Source organism: Cynocephalus volans, chromosome 11, assembly GCF_027409185.1.
Source record: "Cynocephalus volans isolate mCynVol1 chromosome 11, mCynVol1.pri, whole genome shotgun sequence".
Lineage (NCBI taxonomy): Eukaryota > Metazoa > Chordata > Mammalia > Dermoptera > Cynocephalidae > Cynocephalus > Cynocephalus volans.
In genome coordinates, this window is record NC_084470.1 from 9,993,210 (window position 1) to 10,016,006 (window position 22,797).

The window sequence follows — 22,797 nt, forward strand, 5'->3', positions numbered from 1 at the left end:
TTCCTCCTCCCTTCCTTTCTATTTTAAATGACTTTAGTGACCATTATCAAGATGTTTGATATCTCATACCTCATAGCTCTCATTGCATCTCCTGGATTTTTTTCCAATTATTTGAGTACTTCCTGGAAACATAAGTTTCTGTGTGGGCGCTGGCCTTTGGGAAGTGCCTGCGGGTACATCCACAGGGGGATCATCTCCACTTGGTAGGGGACGGTAGGAGCTGGAGGAGTGAGTGCAGAGGCCAGTCTGTAGGGAAGGGGCAGCTGGGGACAGGCCTGTGCTGGACCTGGCCAGCTTCCTGGAGCCCCGTCCTCACTGCTGCCAGGGTGGCCACAGGGCCCTCGCTCTGCCTTCTGGGTGCTTTCAGTCACCTCTGGAATTTTTTACTTGGGGATGTTGATTTCTGGAATAGCTCTTTCTCTCATTTCTGTCATATCTTCAGGGCTGACCTGGAGGGAGGTAGTGGCCCAGGTCAGCACTCTGTCTTGGCAGGAACTGTAAATGTTTCATTCCTTCCATAGTTGTTACCTTCAAATGAGACCATACCGACAACGATCTGTTTATTATATTTTTCATCTTCTTGACTTTTGCCTTGGCTAAAACTTCTAAACTGGTTTTGAAAAAAGCAAAAGTGATAGCTGGCATGTGTAGGTTGTTTTCTGTTGATGATGGGAATGCTTTTCTTATTTCATTAAGTATCATGTTGGCTTTTGATTTCAAATGGTCATCTTGGCTCTTCATTCTTGGCGTTTCATTCTCGGCTCTTTAGGAAAGAAAACTTTCATTTACTGAAAGCTTTTTAAAAATCTTTTAAATTAGAAGCAAGTGTTAAACTTTATGAATGCTGTCTCGGTATCTGATGGAGTTTGGATGTGTTGTCCCCTCCAAAACTCATGTGGAATTTTGATCCCCAATGTGGCAGTGTTGGAAACTGATTGAGTCATGGGGGCGAATCCCTCATGAATGGATTAATGCTCTCCCTAGGGGAGGGGGGATAAATGAGTGAGTTCTCACTCTATTAGTTCCCATGAGAGCTTGTTGTTTAAAAGACCCTGGCACCTTCTCTCTCTCTCTTGCTTTCTCTCTCTTGGCTTTCTCTTGCCATGTGATCTGCTTGTACCCACTGGCTCCCTGCCACTTTCTGCCATGAGTAGAAGCAGCCTGAGGCCTGCGCCAGGTGCAGCTGTCCCAGAATCATAAGCCAAATAAACCTCTTTCCTTTATAAATTTCCCGGTCTCAGGTATTTCTGTTATAGCAACACAAAACGGACTAAAACGGAAATTGGTACCAGGAGTGGGGTTGAGCGATTGAGACACACTGTCTCGGCTGGCCCTCCCACTGCCCTATGCGGCAGAGATCATACTGCATTGCTGAAGAGACTGAAACCCAAAGAGATTAAGTAACTTCTCCAAGCTGGCCCAGCTACTAAGCAGCAGTGCTGGGATCTGAATCCAAACCCATTGTCAACCCTCTGCAGACTCGGCCGGACAGTTAATAGAAATTTCTCGTGTCCATTTTTGCATTTGATCCCTTAGCAGCTGTATTAGTCAGGGTTCTCCAGAGAGACAGAATCAATAGGATATGTTATAATTATATGAGAGGGATTTATTAGGAGAATTAGTTCATGTGGCTATGAAGAAAAATCCCACAATAGGCCGTCTATAAACTGGATGCTGGTAGAGTGGCTCAGTCCAAGTCCAAAGGCCTCAGAACCGGGGAAGCTGATGGTGTCCATGGTGTAAGTTCTAGAACCCAAAAGCTGAAGAGTCTCAAGCTCTGATGTCCACGGACAGGAGAGAAGAGTGTGTCCCAGCTCCAGTGGATCGAGAGAGAGAGCTTCACCTCTTTCCTCTTTTGTTCTCTCTGGACCCCCAGTGGATTGGATGGTTCCCACCCACACTGAGGGTGAGTCTTTCACACCCAGGCCACTCAGACTCTCACACTAATATCTGCTGGAAACACCCTCATGGACACACCTGAAAAGATTGCTTACCAGGTTTCTCAGCATTCCTTCATCTAACCAAGTTGACATCTAGAATTAACCTTCACAAGTCCACCCCTTGTCAACTTGGTGTCCGTACTATCCCCTTAAATCACACTTAATTTTCAAATGGTACAATAACATAATAGTTTCAGCTAACATGGTACATTATCCTGCGTACAACCAGAAATGCATTAATCCCCTTCCAAGAAGAAAAAGGTAAAGTCCTTAAATGATATTTACCCTTCTCCCAATATCCCATAACTTAAAATTGCAAATACTATAAAGTAAGGTTAACAACATTTAAATGCTGGTATAAAGTCAGTAAGTCTCACGGTACATGATAGAGAACAAGAGGAACACAGACTAACAGTATCTGTCAAGATCGCTCCGTGGTTTTACTTCTTTGACCTATCAAGTGATGAAGTCACATTTCATAGTATCCAGTCTTGCATTTCTGCAATACCTGATCTTGAATGTTTCTATTAATATATGGTGGGCTTGATTTATGATGTTTAGAGGTTTTATATTTGCATTTTTACACGAGATGACTAAACTATATATATTTTTTATTTGGTACGCTTTTGGAGAGTTTTGATATCAGGGTTTTACCACCTTTTCAAAACAAACTGCTAAGTTTTTATATTTCCCTGTTATAGGACAGTTTAACAGAAATTTCCCATTCTTTGAAAGTTTTTAATAGAACTTGCTGCTTAAACAGTCTGGGCCAGGTACCTTTCTTCAAGAGATAGGTAATACTTTGACTTCTATTTTCTCAGTTTCTTCTGTGGTTATCTTATTCTGTTTGCCTTTAAAAAGTATTTATGCTTGGACTTATTAATTATTCCGTTTTCTGGTTTATTAATTCATTTTTGCTTTTACCTTTTTTTGTTTTCTCTGGTCTGCTTCAGTGCCCACCTTCCTGCTCCTGGGGTTCCCTTGGTCCTGCAGTGCTTAAGGCTGGGATTTCCAGACTGTGGATAATGTACTGCCCAGGTGGTAGGGGTGTAGAGTCTCTGCCATTCGCAGAAAGGTATAGGTGGTTCCCAGGGCTAAAAGATGTGGGCATAGATATACAGTGGGTAAGACTGCAGGCAAAGTTGCCTCCGTCTGGAGAACAGTCCCTAAGGGGTAGGGTGAGTGTCTGCTCAGTGGAGTAGGGGCAGAGGGTGGGTGGGAGAGCTATCTGTTTCTTCATAGAAATAATAAAGTGATATTGGTGGCTGGCCGGTATGGGGATCTGAACCCTTGATCTTGGTATTATAACACCACGCTCTAACCAACTGAGCTAACCATGTAGCCCTCTTCAAGGAAACTGCTGAGAAGTTGTAAGAGGCTTTGGTTGCGAGTGGCTAGCAAGGTGCTTCTTTGCACTTGGACTATGGAGTGTGCAATTGGAAATACTTGAGATGTAATCTCTAAAACAAAATAATTTTAAAAAAACTTTAGCATTTTCCTTTTTCATGTAACAACATACAAATTAGAAATAAATGTAAGTTTTCTGAAAACTGAGTTTGCGGGACCTCTGTTACTACTGCTAGGAGATGATAGAGCTTAATTTTTGTAAATTTGTCTATAATTCTAAGACACAGTATTTCAAAATTGCCACCCCCTCTTTCTGTTTTCTGCCTCCACCTCTTTATACCCCCCTACCTTTTTCCCCCTCTCTGTGTTTGTAAAATAACACATAGTTTAGATGATCTCTGAGGTTCTCTTAGGTTGGTATTCTATGATCTGGATTTTCCTGTGTGGAAATCTAAATGAGAATGTCTTAGAAAAGCTGCTTACTAAACTCAGTCTGCTGTTACTACGTATGTTTGTTTTCACTGGTCTTTATTAGGTACCCGCAGTTTTGTTAGGTGAAGTTCAGAACAATGAAAAGGCATAAACCTTGCTTCTAAGGATCTTGTGATCACCAAGGGATATTGGGAAGAAAGGAAAAGAGGGTTATGTTGGCTTTAGTGGCGGAAATTGTCTACCTGAATGGGATATCTTGAAGATTGGTGAGGGTATTCCATATGGCTGGAAGGAAATGAAAAGCTTATTTGCTTTTCTCATTTTTTCCCCTCCTCTATATATTCTTATCGCTTTCCCAATATAAAATAAATGATGGGAGTTGATCCTGTTTATGGTAGTGGCTTAGGGCATGGGAACCTTCACCTTATTTTTTTCCTCCTTGAATTGAACATGAAATTCTAATAGTACGGGGCAAAGGAGAGACCAGGGTTTATGAAGACTGCATATCTTGTGAATCTTAAGTAGAACTCTTCAATTATTAGAGGCTCAACTTTTTCTCACTTTTCTGGTCAAAGTGTTATGGTAAGGAAAGCAGCTTTGAGAGATAAGAATCTTTAGTAGATACAGAGTTTTGAAGAGGATGTTGAACAAAAGCTTTAAAAATAGCATTTATTTTTATAACAGATATGCATGTTTGATTTAGGGAATTTAGAAAATATTGGCAGTGGCTCATAATAGTGAGTTTTCTTTAAATTTGCTATCTATTTTAGGGTTCACAGCAATACTGTGATGTGGGTCCTGTTATCACCCCCACTCTGCAGATTAAGAAACTGAAGCTTAGGGAAGCTACTGTTTTGGTGTTTATTCTTCTAATCCCCCCCCCCCATATCTGTATAGATTTCCTAAAAAAAACTTGAATCATGCAAAGCAAGTTTTATGACCTTTTTCACCTAACAAGACATTGTAAGAACATTTCCCTTTGTTATTAAATCGTCTTTGAAACAGATTTTAATGTCTCTGTGATACTTTATCATCTGAAATTTATTTAACCCAGGGTTCCTCAACCGTGGCACTGTTGGCATTTTGGGCTGGATAGTTTTTTGTTCTGGGAGAGTGTCTTGTACATTATAGGATGTGTAGCATCATTCATGGCCTCCACCCACTGCATGTCCGTAGCATCTGTCCCCCACCCCCTCACCCCCACCCAACAGTGACAACAACAGTGACTGTAGACATCACCAAGCAAATGCTTCTGGGGGACAAAATCACTTCCAGTCAAGAACCGTGTATTTAACCATATGTATTTATGGATATGAGTAGACTATCATGAATTTTCTATCTGTTTGAAAAAGTAGACCCGTGCCATCTAGATTACATTTATCAACTCCTAATTTCAGCTACTTTTTTTTATTAATGTATTTTTCCTTAATAGCAATATTGTTTGAAAGAAATTGAAGAACATTATTTGCATTCGTATAAGAATGTAACTGCTTATCTGTTAGCAGTCTGATGTAAAGGCGTCCTGGGAGTTTTAACCATAGTTGTTTTATTGTAGATGAATTCCATTGTCTATCTCCATGTCACTTTCTTAAAAAGTTTGGTCACTGAGGCAGCTATAATACCTGTGTTATTAATGGAAACCAGAAGTTACTCTTTCAGCTTGCGTGTATAGTTTTCTTGACGTTTTGACACTTTACAAGGATCTATAAAACCATCTTTCCTACCAGATATTTGTCCTTTTGTATAAATAAAATGATCTTTCTGTAATAGAACTATAATATATGATAATTAGTAGTTGCAGTTGCCTTTTTAAGGAATTAGCATTCATTTAGGGGTGTGGGGCAGGGACAATGTAAAGATAATTAAAGTCATTAGCTCTTGATTAATCTTGAGCTTTACCTTCAGGGTCTTTTTATATATATATATATTTTTTCTCATCATGTATTTCTTCTACACTTTCTGGAAAAGTTCAAGGTCCGTGTGACATATTTTAAGATGTCCTATATTATACATGTAAATTTAGTGATAATATAGTTTCAAATAAATGTGTATGTCCATTAAAATATAGTTCTTATGTATTTATGTTGCCTTTTTTTTGATAATATCCTGTGGTAGTGAGTAGATCTGTTCCTTAAAATATTGTTAGCTGTGTTTTTGAGACTCAATTATGTGTTTTGATTGACTTAAAGTATTAATTTAAATTATGCTTCTTTAAAAAAAATTCTTATTTGTATTTGGCACAAACTATGTTTTATATTCTGTTCTCTATATTGTCTAATAAATAGTAATCAAAAAGAAATACTTCAGTATATCCTGGGGCCTCTATGAAGTGAATTACTTGTAAAGAGAATATTTTAAAAATGCAAATTTTCTAAAATTCAAGTGTTTTGATATTGGATTTTGATAGCTATTTTTATATATTAAACTTGTAAGGTTGACTACCAATTTTGAAAATTTCAATTCTCCTTAAGGTAATTAGAGTTTAGAGAGAATGTTCTAGAGGAAGAAAATCTTATACCTTCATACCCATGGTTGATTATTGATTTGCTTTTTATTAACACTTGGTTTTTTTACTGTAGAATTAAAAACTGCATGAAAGCTTTTTTTTTTAAACACACAAGAATCTTTTGAGGATGTTAGTGTTTCCCTATTGTATCTAGCTTTAAAACATTGGATATTTATTAAATAGATTTGCCCCTAGTTAGATGTAGTTGATGACATGAAACTTAGTAATAAACCATTTATCTTGTTAAGATTCCTGGAAGTTCAGCTGAGGTCTTTCTCATAGGCGAAGCTGCATGGGATAAAGGACATCTCCACTGAGTGAGTGACATTGTGAATTGTCTAGGAGTACTCCACTGTTATATTTCCTGCTAGCTTAATTTGGGCTTTGTAAGAATCTCACCTCTCTGCTTCAGAATATTTAATATCATTTTATGTTGTGAAAAAAAAAAACCCTTGATTTTAATAAAGAAGTCATATCCAGAAATAAAATTTTAAGTTAAATTTAATTAATTAAATTTAGTTAAATAATTTAAGTCATTCTATTGTTACTATTTATGTAGTAACAATAGAAAATGTAATGATCTTTCTGCCAACCCCTAGAATTCATGACACACATTTTTTAATAGTATAATTCAAGTCTTCATTTTGACTATAACAGTGGTATCATATAAAATGTAGTAATGTATGAAAAATATAGATAAAATTAAAATAGGATAAAAATGTAGAATCCATTGATTATAAACACCAAAAAAAGAGATTTCTTGTACACAAATTTTAAAAAAGAGAAGCGCAGTATTCTTACTGGTTTACAAGTCCAAGTTAGATACAGGACTTCCTCCGTGAGAATTTAACCTATGGTAATAAATTAACAGTGGTAACAAATTACTAAACAGTTTTTCAAGCAGAAATCTTTAGTTGCTTTAATTTAGCCTCAAAAGTAATTTTTTCCCTTTTAAGTTTAAAACTCAGTGAGAATGACCATGATATGGTTACTTTCAGATAGTGTTCTAGAATTCTGTAGGATGGTTTAAAGGACTTGTCTTTAATTAAAAGTGCTATACACTTAGTAAAAATCCATGTTAGTTGAGGAATTGATTCTTTTTAAAGGAAACCTGCAAATTTTTCTTGTATTGTTAAATGTCACTCTGTTTATATCTTCACTTAGCTGCAAGTCAGGACTTGTACTATTCCTCTAGGTTGGCATAGAAACACAGTTAACTGTCATTTCAACTCAGACTGTTGATGGTTTTATTTGTAGGTTTGTAAGATTATTAAAATTTAACAAAAATTATTGATTTACTTTTTATTAACACTGGGTTGTTTACCATGGAAGTCCAAACTGGATGAAAGCCTTTTTTCCGTTTAAAGTTTTTTGAATTAAAGTGAATCTCTATTAAATCTACTTGTTTTAAAAAAATTTTTTTTTAAATATGAAATAGTCTGCAGCAGCAGAATAACCTCTGTGAATTGTAGTTTCAAATCACTTTCTATTTTCTTTGTTCGTAGCAAGGAGAAAAAAACCTTAAAAATTCACCTTTAGCCAGTTTTTAACATAAAAGATACCTGTTGGAAAAGCATGAAATGGTACATCAAGTGCTTAATATTGGTGTTTTCATTTTATTTATGGTTTTTGAAACCTAGCATGAATGCTTCAGTGAACTATGTTGTGAAAGTATTTATTTTTGTATATTTCTGTGAGAGAAATTATTTAGTTTTCGCTTATAAATAAGACAGGCAAACCTTATTTACAGTAACTTTAATGGTCCGTGGACGAGTGCTTTTATGCAAAACAGTCAGGAGGCTAGAATTAACTTTTCACATTGGATGCACATTTGATGTCCAGACTTGTGCAACATGTGGCATCTTATTAGAGAGACTAACACTCAGGATCCAATTTGTATTTAACACATTTACTTCGAATGCACACATCATCTGTGCCACATTAATGTTAACTTTGTAATGATTTCTGTTTCTTTCTTGTAAATACATAAGTAGAAGTAGTTATTTGTTGCTTTATATGATTTTCTTTCTTCGAGTTTCTTTAGACTTGGTTAAATAGCTGTTTTATATATTTATAAATATATTAAAAACAGGTCAGTTTTGAGGTGAAACAACTCTTTGGGTTGGGTTGATTATCATTAGGTACCTTTTTATGAAGATTTGCAGGTCCTTGAACTGTGCTTATTATATTTCTCTTTTGTTGCTATTAGTTCTTAAAGTTATTCTTGGGAAGTTAGTAGGTACACCATCTTTGCTTTTAATACTCTGTTACTGAATAAACAAGTAATAGCTTATGTACACTCGAGGAAATAAATTTAAGACAACTCATCGGTAGGTGTGGAATGCTGATTTTCTTAAAACTAGGTTTATTGCACCTGAAGTCTTACTACTATTCATATAGCTAGCCTACAAATGGCCCCCAGTGATCCTCACCCCCTTTTATTCATGCCCTTGTGTCCTCCGCTTCCACACTGAATCATGACTGACCTGTGTGTTCAATAGAGTAGAACTAACAGTGTGCAACCTCTGAGGCCAGGTCATGTAAAACATATGGCTTCCACTTTGCTGTCTTTTGGATCACTCATTCTGGAGTAAGCCACCTGCTGTATTCTGGGGACACTCAAGCAGCCCTGTGGAGACGTCTGCGAGGCAAGGAACTGAAGCCTCTGCCAGCAACCAACACCAACTTGCCAGCCATTCGAGTGTGCCATCTTGGAAGCAAATACTCTAACCCCAGTCAAGCCGTGGTTACAGCCCTGGCTGACATCTTACTTGAGACCCCATGAGAGATCTTGAGTGAACCACCCAGCTAAGCTACTGCTGAATTGCTTACCCACAAAAACTGTGTAAAATAATACATATTTAGTATTGTTTTAACTCAGTAAGTTTTGGCATAATAGATATTGCTGCATAACAAATTATGCCCAAAACATCTGCTAAATAAACACATTTAAAACCCTTATTTTACTTAGTAATGGCCCCAAAGCTTAAGATCGGTGATGCTGGCAATTCAGATATGCTAAAGAGAAGCTGTAAAGTGCTTCTCTTAAGGGAAAAGGTAGAAGTTCTTGACTTAATGAGGAGAGAAGAAAAATCATATGCTGTCATTGCTAAGATTCTAGAATGAATCTTATATCTGTGAAATTGTGAAGAAAGAAAAAGAAATTTGTGCTAGTTTTGCTGTTGAAAAAGTTAAGGTCACAGTGTTTGCTAAGTGCTTAGTTAAGATGGAAAAGGCATTAAATTTGTGGGTGGAAGATGTGTATACAAACCTGTTTCAGTTGCTGGTAGTCAGGTTCAGTATTGTCCATGGGTTCAGGCATCCCCTGGGAGTCTTGGAACGTATCTCCTTGAATAAGGGGAGGGGACTGCTATACTCCTGTTTTCAACTTTTGAATTATTCTATCAATGAAGTTGTAGCAGTTGATACATCCAGTTGGCAGAATGAAACACGAAGATCTTAACCTTTGGCTATAGTTGTAGTTATTGACGATTGTTGAGAGAACCATCTCTGGTTCCCCCTTAAGAAGTGTATTTGAGTCTTTCAAAACAAATAAATCCATGCAGGCTGTCATTTTTCTCTGCTTTTTGTGCAGGAAGAAGAGAGTGAAGAGGAGCCCAAACTGAAGTATGAAAGGCTTTCCAATGGGGTGACTGAAATTCTTCAGAAGGATGCAGCTAGCTGCATGACAGTACATGACAAGGTGAGGTGGCACTTTCAGAGGACTGTCCTGTGAGTTGTTTCTATTGTGTGTTTATACTTTGGAGCCCTGATGCTTTTGGTGGTGGTTTTCTATGGTGACCATGTTCCCAGCTGCTTCTCCTATTTTCTTTCTCACCAACAAAAAACAACCCAAAATATTTTGTATGTGTGTACATACCAACACACACACCTACAATGCACTCCAAGGGTGTATGTATCAAGTACAATTTAGACAGTGACCTATGTGAAAGATTTATGTTAAGTGTTCTTGGAAACTCTGTCACTTAATTCCTCAAATCGTAAGGATTAGGTTAAGATTTGAAACAGTGTGGAGCTCAGTGCTTTCGTAAGGGTAGAAGAGGTTACATCAGCGGTATTAGGAATCAGTACAAATCAGTAGAAATTCCCCAGATTATTACTTATGTATTATGTGAATGAATTTGTATCTCCCACATCTGGGTCCTTGCTATAACAAAGCTCTCACCAACTTCCTGAGTCCAGGCTGAGTACTGGGTAGCACCCTTAGCCTATTCTTGGACCACCACGGTCTGTGTTGTGGTTGGAATATTGGAAGGAGGCAGTTTCAGCCATTGTTGTCTCTTCCCTAGGAGCCTGTGAATGAGCCTGAGTCCTTCCACAGAAGGCAGACCCCCACCTCTGACCCATGCCCGGGCCTTCTCTAGTGCTATTAGCAGTGCTGCCTGGTCCTCCCCTTGCTCCCCACTTTAATTGAACATTTGCCCTCTCTCCTTTTACCTGAAACCCCCTCCCTGAGGCTCCTGCCATTTGCCGGCAACACCATCGACCCTCCCCCTTGCTGCCATCTCCCCACCACTGGTCACTTTCTTCCACTCGTTGAAGGCTGGCCTTGCAGTTAGTTCTTCAACCTAATTTAATTCGAGGGACCTTCACCTCTTCCCGGTTTTATCTCCCACTGTTAAGGCCACACTCTGGATGGTGCCAGGACCTGGAACTTGAGGATCTCTAGGGTCTGTTCCACTCTCTGTTGACCCCTTTCATCCTTCAAGCTTCTGTGTTCATTTTCCCACAAACCTTGTTCTTTGACTTTATGGAGTCCTGATCTCTAATTCATTCTTTCTTTTTCATTTATTTTCTGTCTCTATGGAATGATTAATGATCCTAACTGCTTTACGAGCATCTTCAATCCTTTTACATCCCTGTCTTTCCACTGTGCCCTCAGCTATGCTCTCAACTCTGCATCATTGCTCTAATGACCAAGGCAGCCACACGCAGGTGCAGGCTCACGTGCCAAGGCCAATCCGTTACTAAAACTTGGTGTGATCTGTTTGTCCTTCATCAGCTCCTTTAGTCCTCAGTCCCCTTTCTCAACCACTGTTCCTTCATCTCAAAGGATGATGTTATTTCCATTTTAGAAAATAGAAACCGTCAGCATGATCAGCCACAACTACTGACCCCTTTCCCAACTGCTCTGAATCTGCGCTCGTCCTTACCCGCAGGAGGTTTTCTTCCTGTTCAAGGGCCTTTGTGTCCACTCTTGTTCTTTACTTCATTTCCTCCCTTCTCTCCTAGAGATACTTGCTGTGTCATGGAACATGCCTAACGCTGCCCCCAGGTAACTGTCAATCTACTTTAGAAAGTAGATCTTTGTAAATTTGCCCATTTTGGATATTTCATATCCATGCAATCATTATTTGATCTCTTGTGTTTGGCTTCTTTCACTTAGCATAATGTTTTCAGGTTCCTCCATGATGTAGCATGTATCAGGACTTCATTCTTTTTCATTGCTGAATAGTATTCCGTTGTATGGATGTACTCCGTTTTGTCCATTCATTCACCAGCTGATAGACATTTTGCTGATTTTAAATGTGGATCTCACCTTTCTTCTCAAAATTTCTTTATCACAACACCATCATCTTGTTTTCTTGATCATTTCTGATATGCCCTTCTGTTTCACTTTCCTTTACCTCCACCTTTCCCTTTTATGTTGGTTTTCCCAAGATTTGCTCTATCATCCACATTTCTTCTTAATTTGTACTTTCTCTTGGTTTTAAATCTCATGATTTCTATGACCACCTACACACTGACCCTCACAAGAATACCATGCATACAATCTAGGTGCTTCCTAAACATCTCTGACTTATTCTGTTTTTACCTAAACCTCAGCATGTCCACAATGAATTCATCTTCTTTTCTCTCCAAGCTTTGTATTCATTTTTTTTCTCTATCCCATTTAGTGATATCACCATCTCCTTTGTCACTTAAGCTGAAGATGACTCCTTCTCCCCACCCACTTAGCCATTCCCTGTATCCTGGTGGTTTTTTTACCACCCTGCTCTAGCTTATGCCCCGTCTCCTGCCTGCTCTTGGTAAATAGGGGAAATCTCTTCTGCCCCTAATTTTTCTACTTTAAACCCATCTGCCACCTGGTTGTCAGAATGATCTGTTGAAAATACAGGTTTTAATACCCTTGTATAATTTTCACCACGTACTAAATAAAGTCTGAGCTCCTTAATGTGGTATGTAAGGCCCTCTAAGATATTGCCCCATCTGTAATCGGCCTTATGTCTTACCACTTTTCTGCTGTAGGTGTGGCGCTCTGGCAGCAACACTTGGCTGTCTTTACTTACAGCACTCCTACTGCATGGATTCTACCCCTCACCCCTTCCCGCCTGCTTGAATCCACTCCCATCTTGAGCCCTTTTCTTCTGTTCATGCATTCATCCTTTCTTCCTGGAACTAATGCACATACTGTGAGCTGTCCATTTTCCTTCAGATTTGCTTTCAGTCCTGTCCATTCATAACAGTTCTGCTAAAGTAATCTTTCAGAAATTCTGATCTAATCATGTAATCCTCCTTCTTAGAAGTCTTGATTGGCTTCCTGATATCTTAATGATTTGGACCTACCCACTCTGCTTTCCTCTACTTTCCCGCCTGTCATGTCTCCATAAATATTTGAATGCCCCTTATTAGCCAACTTTTCCAACCTTGTCACCTGTGTTCCCCCGGGCATGGATTAGATGCTTTATCAATATAAAACTGCTATAATTTCTTGAGTTTGTACGGCTTTTTATGTAATTCCATGCCTTTGAGAAAGTTGTATCTACTTTGCCTAAAATGGTCTTTACCGCAAGCCTACCCTATTGGCCTCGGTGTGTATTTTCTAATTCTTCTTTAAATGTTCAGCACAGAAGACACTTCCTGTGCTTCGTAGGGTCTTAGAGACACTTCTAGTTTAGGCATACTCTTTAAATTTAGTTGTAATTTATCAATTTTTTTTATAACTGTTTCCATTATACCACAATCCTTTAAGTCACACTTCCTCACTGTCTAAGCATGTTATATAGTGCTTTTCGTGTGTTTGTTGAATGAACCACTGAATGAATGAAACGAGAATGAAGTTTGCTTGCCTAGAGATCAGCCTTTACTAACACCATCCTTAAGCCAACTTGACCCAAGAGCCTGATAGCTGGGAATGGTAATTGATGCTAACTTTTAGAACATGCACTCTTAATCTGAGGTTTCTCTTTCTATTTAAGAGGATTCGGATCCAGTTGAGGGCATTTCAGCTTTTAATTCTGGCCCTCACTCTGCCACTCATTGTTTCCAGGGAAGTCTCATCAGCTGCAGGGACTTATTTCCTCATCTATAATTGCAGGCACCGCCTGCTCTAATGCGTTGACCACTATAAAATACTGTGTCGAAGGCAAACGGTGTTGTACAGCTGACCAAATTTGAAATGTGCTACTCCTTGTTTCCTTAGTGTTGTCCAGAGGACGGCTCACTACTTCTCCTTGTTTACTTACATTAAGTCCAGTCATTCAAAGTAGAAGCAGTTGTGCTTAGTGGATTCTGAAAGATGGGATGTCCAATCTGATAGTTTATAGTATCAGTCAACTCTCTGTAATTAAACGTGAAAGAAGCTAATGAAATTATATTTATTCTTTGCCCATCCTAGATTTTAAGTGCTTTCAGGTTAATAAAAAGAAATGAAACTCAATAGTTACAAAAACTCAAAGCTTTTTATGGCTGGAAGGAGAGTGAAATTTGAAGGATTTGTATTTATCTCACATATGTATTTATGTTATATATGTATTTTTTTTGGTCACATTTATGGTCAGTTTTGTATTTTTTGTTGTATTTTCAGTAGTTGAAAGCATTAGCAAATGAAAATATGACTCATCACAATTTTAGTAAATAAATATGATAGGCTTATTAATTTTTTTTAAAGAGCATATGATTATTTCTAAAAGGAGTAGCAATAATTTATCCAATCTAAATGATGAAATGCTTTCCTAAACAAAAGGTAGCTTGTCGTAAAAATCACTGTGAATTTTTTTTTCAAGCATGTTCTAAAGTAATTGTAGTTTTAGGTGGAAACTATAAAATCAAAATAATTATTTTATGTTTTCTGTCTATCTTAAACATTAAATAAATGAAATTAGCAATTTGGGGGGAAAAAAGGAGAGGAAGGAATTAATACTTAGGTAATGTGCCCTTCATAGAACCTCTAAAACTTCCATAAATTAAAATGTAATTATAAGTTCAAAAATGGCCTTTACAGAGGTGTCAGAGAATGAGACAGTATTAAAACACTTTAAAGGATCCAAGCTCTCTTAGTTTCCTAACAAACAAAATTCAGTATTTATGAGGAGAATCAATACTGTGAGATACTTGGGGTACAGTGAGCTTTTAAGACCCTTTTTTGTTTTTAACCACAGCCTCAGAATGGAGTCTTGTTTCTTTTTAGTTACTATTATATGTGTTTGAATATTGTCAGAGTGTCACTGAAGAGATACAATTTTTTAGTCCTCTTTTTCTGATTAGAATGTTCTTTTGCTTTAGAGGAAACATTCCTGTTTGGTTTAAATATTCAGACTAATTTCCCCCCAGAATTACCTCTTCCCCTTTTCCCTTCCAGAGCCCAAGCATCCTGTTTTCACCAGGCTTGCTGTCTGCCCCGGATGACTAATCGTCATGGCACCTGGTGCATTCAGGCAGGCCTGTGCAGCGGAATCGTCATACCTAGTTATGTCTGCACACCTGATGTTTTATTAACCAGTATTGATTTTTTTACCCAGGGGACTTTTTTCTTCCTGAAAAAAGGCAACCTTGCAGGAGTGAAAGGCATTGCAGGGGATGAATTTCTAATGAACCCCTTCTTTTCCTTTTTGTGACTCCTCTTTAATGTAGCTTCATATTTTAAGGGCTTGAGCTGAAATTTCACTTTAAGCAATTCCATTTTGATAAATCCTTTTAAATCTTGACTTTCTGTAAGGTTATTTTTTAAAGATTGTGCTGCTTGACTGAAACGCTTAGTAGTGCCTGTAAATTTGAGCATTTCATTATAGGTTGCAATGAAGCATGCTCACATGCAATGAAATACAGAGAATTTTGGACTATTTGTGTAATGCTTCAAGAAATAAAAAGGAAGAAGAATATCATGTTGTATTTCAGGTAGTTCTAAAGTTTCTTCTGGTTCGTTTAGGGCTAGGTCAGAGAATTAAGGAAATAGTGGGAGTTATGAACTAGTTTTATATCACAAAATAAGTATATACTCCAACAGTTCTTTTGTGACAGACAAGGATTTTTTTTTTTGCATTAGAATACAAACATTTATAGTCAATATTATGCATTAACTTTTATAGAGGTATCCTAAAGCTAACTGATAATATAAGCATATCTGAGATTTTCTACTAGTCAATATGGCATGGATTTTCCATTCTAAAAAATAATACTTTGTTGTTTGTATTCATATGTGCATTGAACTTAAACAATAGCACAGATTTACACATTTGCCATAAATTAGGGGGAGTTCTTAATCATTCCCTTCTGACTTAGAGTTCAGCTGTAGGTGGGTCGTGCTTTCACAGCTGCATTTTTAATTTACTGCCTCAGTCCATCAGGCGTTGTGTACAGGCTGCATACACACCATTAGTTGTCAGTAGATGAGGGTCCTCATGAGTCATTCTGACAGCCAGCTTGCACTATCACAATAAAATAGGCCCTGCTCTATTATTTCCCTGAAGCTGGAAACAAGCCTTCTCCAAGGAATGCATATCTTCCAAGACATTGCAGATCATTTACACATTAAGTGTCTTGCCTTTAAAAATTGTTTTATTACTGAATGTGTATTAATAGCACATTAATTAACTGACCCTTCTGTTCTTCTTACAGTTTTTGGCACTGGGCACACATTATGGCAAGGTTTATTTACTTGATGTCCAGGGGAACATCACTCAGAAGTTTGATGTAGTAAGTATAAAATATATACATGCATATTTACATATATATAAAATATAAAATATATACAGTATAAAATAATGTGTGAGTTAAACTTCATACTAAGAATTTGTGCTTTAGAATATTAGTTTTAGCAATTTAATTTGTTTTAACATAAAGAGATGATCTTCATCAATTAAATCAGAGCACTAAGCATATAAATCTGAACTTTATAGTATATGCTGAAAATTTTAAAGGTGAACTTATAAAGAAAGAGATCTGTCTGTATACATTATATATTTTGACTGAGTATCTTTAATATACAAACTTCATGTAAAAATCTATCTTTATAAGTCTGTTTACTTGTAATTTTTTAGTTGATTATAGTCATCCATTCGACTTCAAATGGAGCATTTAGAATATGCCTATGTGTGTTCTTTTTAAATTGTAGCAGTGTAGAATGTCTAGGTGAATTGTTATTAAAGGGAAAAAAACTGCTTTTGTTAGTGAATAACAATGCTGATTTACGTGTTCTGGAAGTTTGTGGAATCCTTAAAATATGAATCCCTCATTTGGTGACTAATGCCAGTTGTAAGTACATGCTTTGTCATCTTATAGAGATGCCAGATGTAACTGAAAATTGATCAGTCACCTTGCTGGATCAGTTATCTCTTCTAAATACATAAAACTAAAATATTTCATTTGAATGTTTTGATGCTTGGACTCTTAGGGGATTATATTGATTGAAAGCAAAGAACCAGCCTTTTTATTTTTTTAGTTGTGATTTGAAATGATCCAGGATGAAGGAAATGTTGAATTTTAAGCTTGATTTTGGTGCTTAAGGTATACCTTAAAAATATCAAGAACTTCCATGGTTGCGTGAATATGAACATTTGGGGGTAAAAAAGGTGATCATTTGGGGGGCAGATGCTACTTTTTTGAAGAGAGCATCAGCACTTGTTGAAAGAACCGTCCATAAGGTACTGAGGTGGTTTATAACGGAGACTACAGTTTCTAAAGCTAACTCATTGTGTGAAAGGAAAAGAGATGCGTATTGTGCTTAAAAGAAATGGAACCACAGGATGATGACAGACTCTGGAGCAGCTCAGGAAGGGAAGTGTGCGCTCTGCCTGTACAGACACAAAGGCGAATTGTGGGCTCTTGTTTTGCTTTAGCATCCCTCTCAGGCAAGAGGGATATACCTTGGACCCTCCCTTGTTTACCTCCTGGACACTGGACACGCCTCTTGATGACCTAAGCATTTGGTCTTTCAATTGCCATCTGTTAAAATACGTAGCTGGTGCTGGGCCAAGGCCTTTTTTTGGGGGACTTTTTCTCCTTACCTTTAAAAAAGAGCTTGCCTGTGTGGTCTCCTTCCTACTCCAGTTTAATGATTCTATGACACTCTGCTTCTAAATAAGTCTTTTTAATGTAGAGAAATTGTGGCACTTGATTGCTGAGGTTCAAGGGCATATACCGTTGGTTCCATTGCCAAAAGTCCGTCTTTGTGTCCACTCAGTAGAAGCTTTTGGTTACGTCTTCCGTGACGTCAGTTTTATGTCAAGTATATCCTACATCCATCCTCTTGCAGGTTATTTATGGTATCATCTATAAGTTTGCCCAAATCTTTATTCATTGCCTTTTTCAGTCCAGCTTAGATGACATCTTTGAAAATTAAAGTCTCTATGGCTTTGCACCTTGTTTTGGAAGCAGAGGAAGGTTTGGTGCTATTTTTGTTTGTTTGTTTACCTTACCCAAGAAGTTGGTGTGTGCAGTAGAAAAATTTTTCGTAAGGCCATGGCTTCTTCATGATTTTTATCATATTAGGTAAATGACTTTTCAGTGCTAAGTTCCAGATTGTCATTATCTTTTGAAAAGAGTCTTAATCTCAGCTTTTCAACTCTGATGACATTTTCCTTTATTTTATTTTCCTGTTTCTGATGTAGTTGCTTTGTAGGGCTCTGTTTCATCCCTCTTAAAAAGGAATTCTTTCAGTGCTAAAAACATTGCTATGATGTGAATTTGCTAATTTTCTTTCAGTGTAATGGTTGCCATATGTAATCAAGAAGTTTTCTCTAGAAACAGTAAGAGAAGATAAACATTGAAAGAATTAATGAACAAACACCCCTGACTTTACTTTTCACTTTTAGATGAAAATAATTTAAACAAATTTAAATTAGATAAAAATTATACCTTACATTTGCATAACATGTTTTTATTTTCCCAAGAAATATTATATAAACCTAATAATTGCCTTTATGGTTTTGATTCTGGTAATAAGTCATGAAGCAGTGGTTCCTAATCCTCCCTGATCAATAGGGTTTTTTGTTTGGCAAAGTGTGGGAGCATCAAGGAATTACTACTTTAAAAAGGTTTCCCAGGTGATTCTGATATTTGAGCTGGGAAGGAATCATTGCACTAGAGGCTAACTTAAATATATGTGATAAAAAGAAGAAATAACCAAATAAATTATTCTGAATGTCGAAGAAAGATATTTATTTTCACATAAATATTTCAGGAGAAATGCTGTTTGGCAGAATCTACTAAAGCTAAACATATGCCTGCCTAATGACCCAGCAGTTGCAGTCCTAAGTACCTGTTCAAGAAAAATACATGCAATGCGTATGTCCACAGAAAACATACAGAAGATGTTAACAGTAGCTTTGTTAATAATAGCCACTAACGAGAAACAACCCAAATGTCTATTGGTAGTAGAATAGATAATACATAAATTGTGGTGCATCTTAGCAATTAGAAAGAACAAACAACATAGATGAATTTTATAGAGGTCTGACCTGGGAGGGATCAATCTTCTGGAGTGCTGAAAATGTTCTGTTTTGATGGCTTCCCAGGTGTATGATTATGTAAAAATCATTGAACTGTCCATTTGAAATTTGTACACTTTATTCTGTGTGAGTTGTACCTCAGTAACACACACCTGTGTGCACGAACACCTGTATGTATATGTCTTTGGTTGACCTTGAGCAAAGCTCAAATTATCTTTGTTGAGGTAACGTTTTCTGCTACTCACCTCTAAATACCACCACATTTCCTTGGTTGGTATCCTGTAAAAGGATCTTTATGTAAATAAATCATGCCACTGAGGTTATTTCTATTTTCCTGTATTCTTTTACAATTGCGTAAAAAGGTTGATAGAGTCCTGTGTTGTATGACTGTCTGTGACTGTCCTTTTGCTGATCAAGAATGACAACTGCTAGGCAGTGCTTTATTGTGCATTGTGATATTCAGATTTCAGGATATTTGGAAGAATTTTCAGCGTATATGTTAATTAAAATGCTTTGGCCACAAATTGTTTTTTGAGGTTATTTCTACATGTTGCTTTATGTTCACCCAAACTTAATTAATAAAGTTCAGTTTTATTTAACTCACAAAGTAAAATTAAAATAGACCTAGCTTGTCCTGTAAGACAGCTCAAGTTGCTAAGAAAATTGCCTCCTTTAATATAGATCAGGCCGTTTTCTCCTGAATAATGGTTGTCTTAATTGCTTACACAGTGTGTAAGTTACGACTTCAAAATCCTTAGAGGATCTGAGATTCCTTTTAAATTCCAACATAGTATTTATGCCCATATAGTGCCATTAAAAATAGTTTTTGCTTTCTCTTTAATAGCCTCTACTTTTAAGTGTATTAATTTAAAACTTACTAATTAAGAGTCCTTAGTTTGAAACAATGATCGAATTATTCTGCCATCTCTCTGTTGAATATTTTGGATCATTATGCCATATGTTTGAAATATTTATTTCTTTAAATGTGCTAGTGGGAGAGCAAAGAACTCCACTGATCAAATGTAAATTTCTGTTTACCTTTAGGTTTTTCTTTCTTTGCTTAAAAATAGAAAATGACAAGCCTTTGCTAAAAATAGAAAATGACAAGCCTTTGCTGTAAGGTGCCATGGCAGGAGACGTTAAATAAATACTTATAAAATGGATGGTTACAAAAGGAAAGGGATGAGAAAACAAAATAAAGCAAAATGGGCTTACTGAGCATTTTATGTTAAGATAAATATCAAATTTTTGAGATTAATCTCTTGAGGAAGAGGTGGGTTGGGGATTCTCCTTGAACTCCAGGTAGCAGAGTCTTATTGGTATTTCCATTCCTGTTTTTGATTTGGGATTAAACTGACAACAGGCTCTCCTCCTTAGCTGCTGATTTTTAGTACTTCTTATGTTCATATGCTAATAGAAACCCTGATCTCTGCCAGAACCTAACCATCTCACACTGCAGTGTTTTAACACCCTCCTAATAGGTCTCCTTGTTTCTGGTCACCCTCCCCACCCTTCAGTCTACTCCTGTACCCCTGAGAACATTCCACAGCTCCTCATTATTTCCCAGATGAAGTCCTAACTCTAGCTAAGCATTCCAGCCCTGGCCATATGGCTGAAACCTACCCTTCCAATCTTAGTTGTAGTTTCTTCCCTCTCCAGTCGTTTTGATACACTCACCATCTTCTGGGTATGGCTTTGGGCACAGTTGTTCCTAAACTTTTACTCACATCTTTTCTCCCTAGAATGCCCTTCTTCCATTAAGTTCCATTCTTTGGGTGAAGTCCTTCCCCTGGGTTGTTGTCCTGAGGTGTGGCCTCCTCTGAACTCCTGTACTGTTGTTTCACTTGTAGTACGGGCCCTTGCAGTGTCTGTTACCACTTACTTTCCTGTTTAAGATCTCGGAGGGCAGAGGCCGTGTCTCCTGCTACATTTCTCCTCTCTTTCTTCCCTTCTCTCTTTTCTCTGGGGCCATTTGGTATCCAGTAAACAGAAATTAGCTGATAATATCATTTTGAAACATACCCATGAAACTAGCTATTTTTCTGTCATTACCTAACCTTTCAGGAGGTCCTCTGGAAGCCAGATCTCTGCTCTCCTATGTATTCTACCCTCAGTTCCCCACTGGATTTATAATTAAACATTTTTATGTTGAGATTTTCTATAGACTGAATTGTCTCCATGCCCACCCTCCTCCCATTCATATTTTTAAGCCCTACCCCCCAATGTGATGACATTTGGAGATGGGGCATTTGGGAGGTAGCCAGATGTAGATGAGTTTATGAGGGTGAGGCCCTTGTGATGGGATTAGTGCCCTTATACTAAGAGACACTGGAGAGCTTGCCCATGATCCCCTCAGTCATGTGAGGACACAGCAGGAAAGCTGCAGCCTGCAAGCAGGAGCAGAGCCCTCAGCAGAACCTGACCATGCTGGCACGCTGCTCTGGGACTTCCAGCCTCCAAAGCTGTGAGAATTTAAATTTTCTGTTCTTTAAGCCACCCGGTCTAGGGTATTTTTGTTATGGTAGTCTGAGCTGACTAATGTAAAATCTGAACCTTAAATCCTACTTTTGTAAAGTAATTCTTTTATTTGGCAATACTTACCAAGTTTTTAATATACACTCAGACCTTGCCTAGTTTCTATGGAAAATTCATGAAGTCATCAAAGTTTAAGAAGACTTCAGAAGATCGTTCCAGACATAAAAGGTGCCAAGTAGGGATGTCTGAGGGAAATTGGGCTTGAGCTGTTCTGGTTTTGTGCTCCGAGCCCACTTCCTCTTCCCTCCTCTCCTGGTTCATTCAAGATCTCACTCACATAGCTGGACGTTCTCATTAGGCACTTCCCTAACTCGGTTTATTTATTTTATTTTATTAATTAATTTGTTTTTTGAAGATTCAATTGGCTTTATTGCGATTCTAGAATTGAGCAACACATCATTCCATAAAATAGAATAAGTGTCCTCCCTAGCCTCAGTGTAAAAGGATGTTTTTGTGACTGGTTCCTCATCTACAAATGATCATGGTTTCATTTCTCTCCCTGGGCTTTGGGATGGTCATTTGCATCATGATCACGTGGCCATCTTTCGGACCACACTCCTGAAATTGATAGCAGCTGGCTGAACTAATAGATCCAAATCTGAAAAGTTTCCTACATCTGGACTATTTTCTAGATAATCAAGCTTTTATAACTTCCTTTCTCACATCAGGATTATTGAGTGTTCATTATGAGAAATCATATGGACATGACTGTCTCTTTGAGAATTAATACAGATGCTGTACATTCATTATTCCCCTGAGCAGCCCAGCTATTTTGGGCTTATTCATAATGTGGCCAGTGTGATTCATTGAAAGAATCTTTGGAGCAGATCTAAAAACTTAAGCTATCTAGCCTTGGACAAAGAAACCCTGCTCTACTACTAGTCATGGTACTTTCTTATCAATCTGAAACAGATACCATCTGTAGTATGCTATTCTAGATGTAGCATCATTAATTAGGAAGCAGGGCATGTATCTTTTAATATGATCAAAGCGGTACATTGCTGGTTCAAATGTACTAGTGCCTGTAATACTTGTCTAAGACTGATTGACAGTTCTCAGATTCTTGTATGTTTAAAGAACCTGTTTTCTGTATTTGGATTTGGTATTTTGAGTGATAAGAGATGTGTCAAATGAGTTGAGAATTACTTAAATGGAAATCATTCTAACTTCTGATAAGTCATGCTAAGGAAAGTCATATTTCCAATTTTCTGCGTTAAAAAAAATAATCTCAAGTTTGTGGATTAACTATTTAAAGGTAGCTTGATAACTTTAGTGGTATCTATGCTCCAAAGTGGTTAGGAAAACATATTCAGTGTTAAGGATGCTTCTCTCATTTAGAGTAAAGTAT

At 37.4% G+C, this 22,797-nt stretch overlaps 1 protein-coding gene across 1 annotated transcript in view; it reads left to right on the forward strand.

Annotated features, from left to right (window-relative positions):
- Positions 1–22,797, forward strand: part of VPS41 (VPS41 subunit of HOPS complex) — a 186,319-nt gene that overhangs the window by 24,346 nt on the left and 139,176 nt on the right. Inside the window, exons 3-4 of the mRNA XM_063114079.1 lie at positions 9,821–9,928; positions 16,084–16,161. Coding sequence (XP_062970149.1) covers positions 9,821–9,928; positions 16,084–16,161 — 186 coding nt within the window. The remainder of the gene's footprint in view (positions 1–9,820; positions 9,929–16,083; positions 16,162–22,797) is intronic.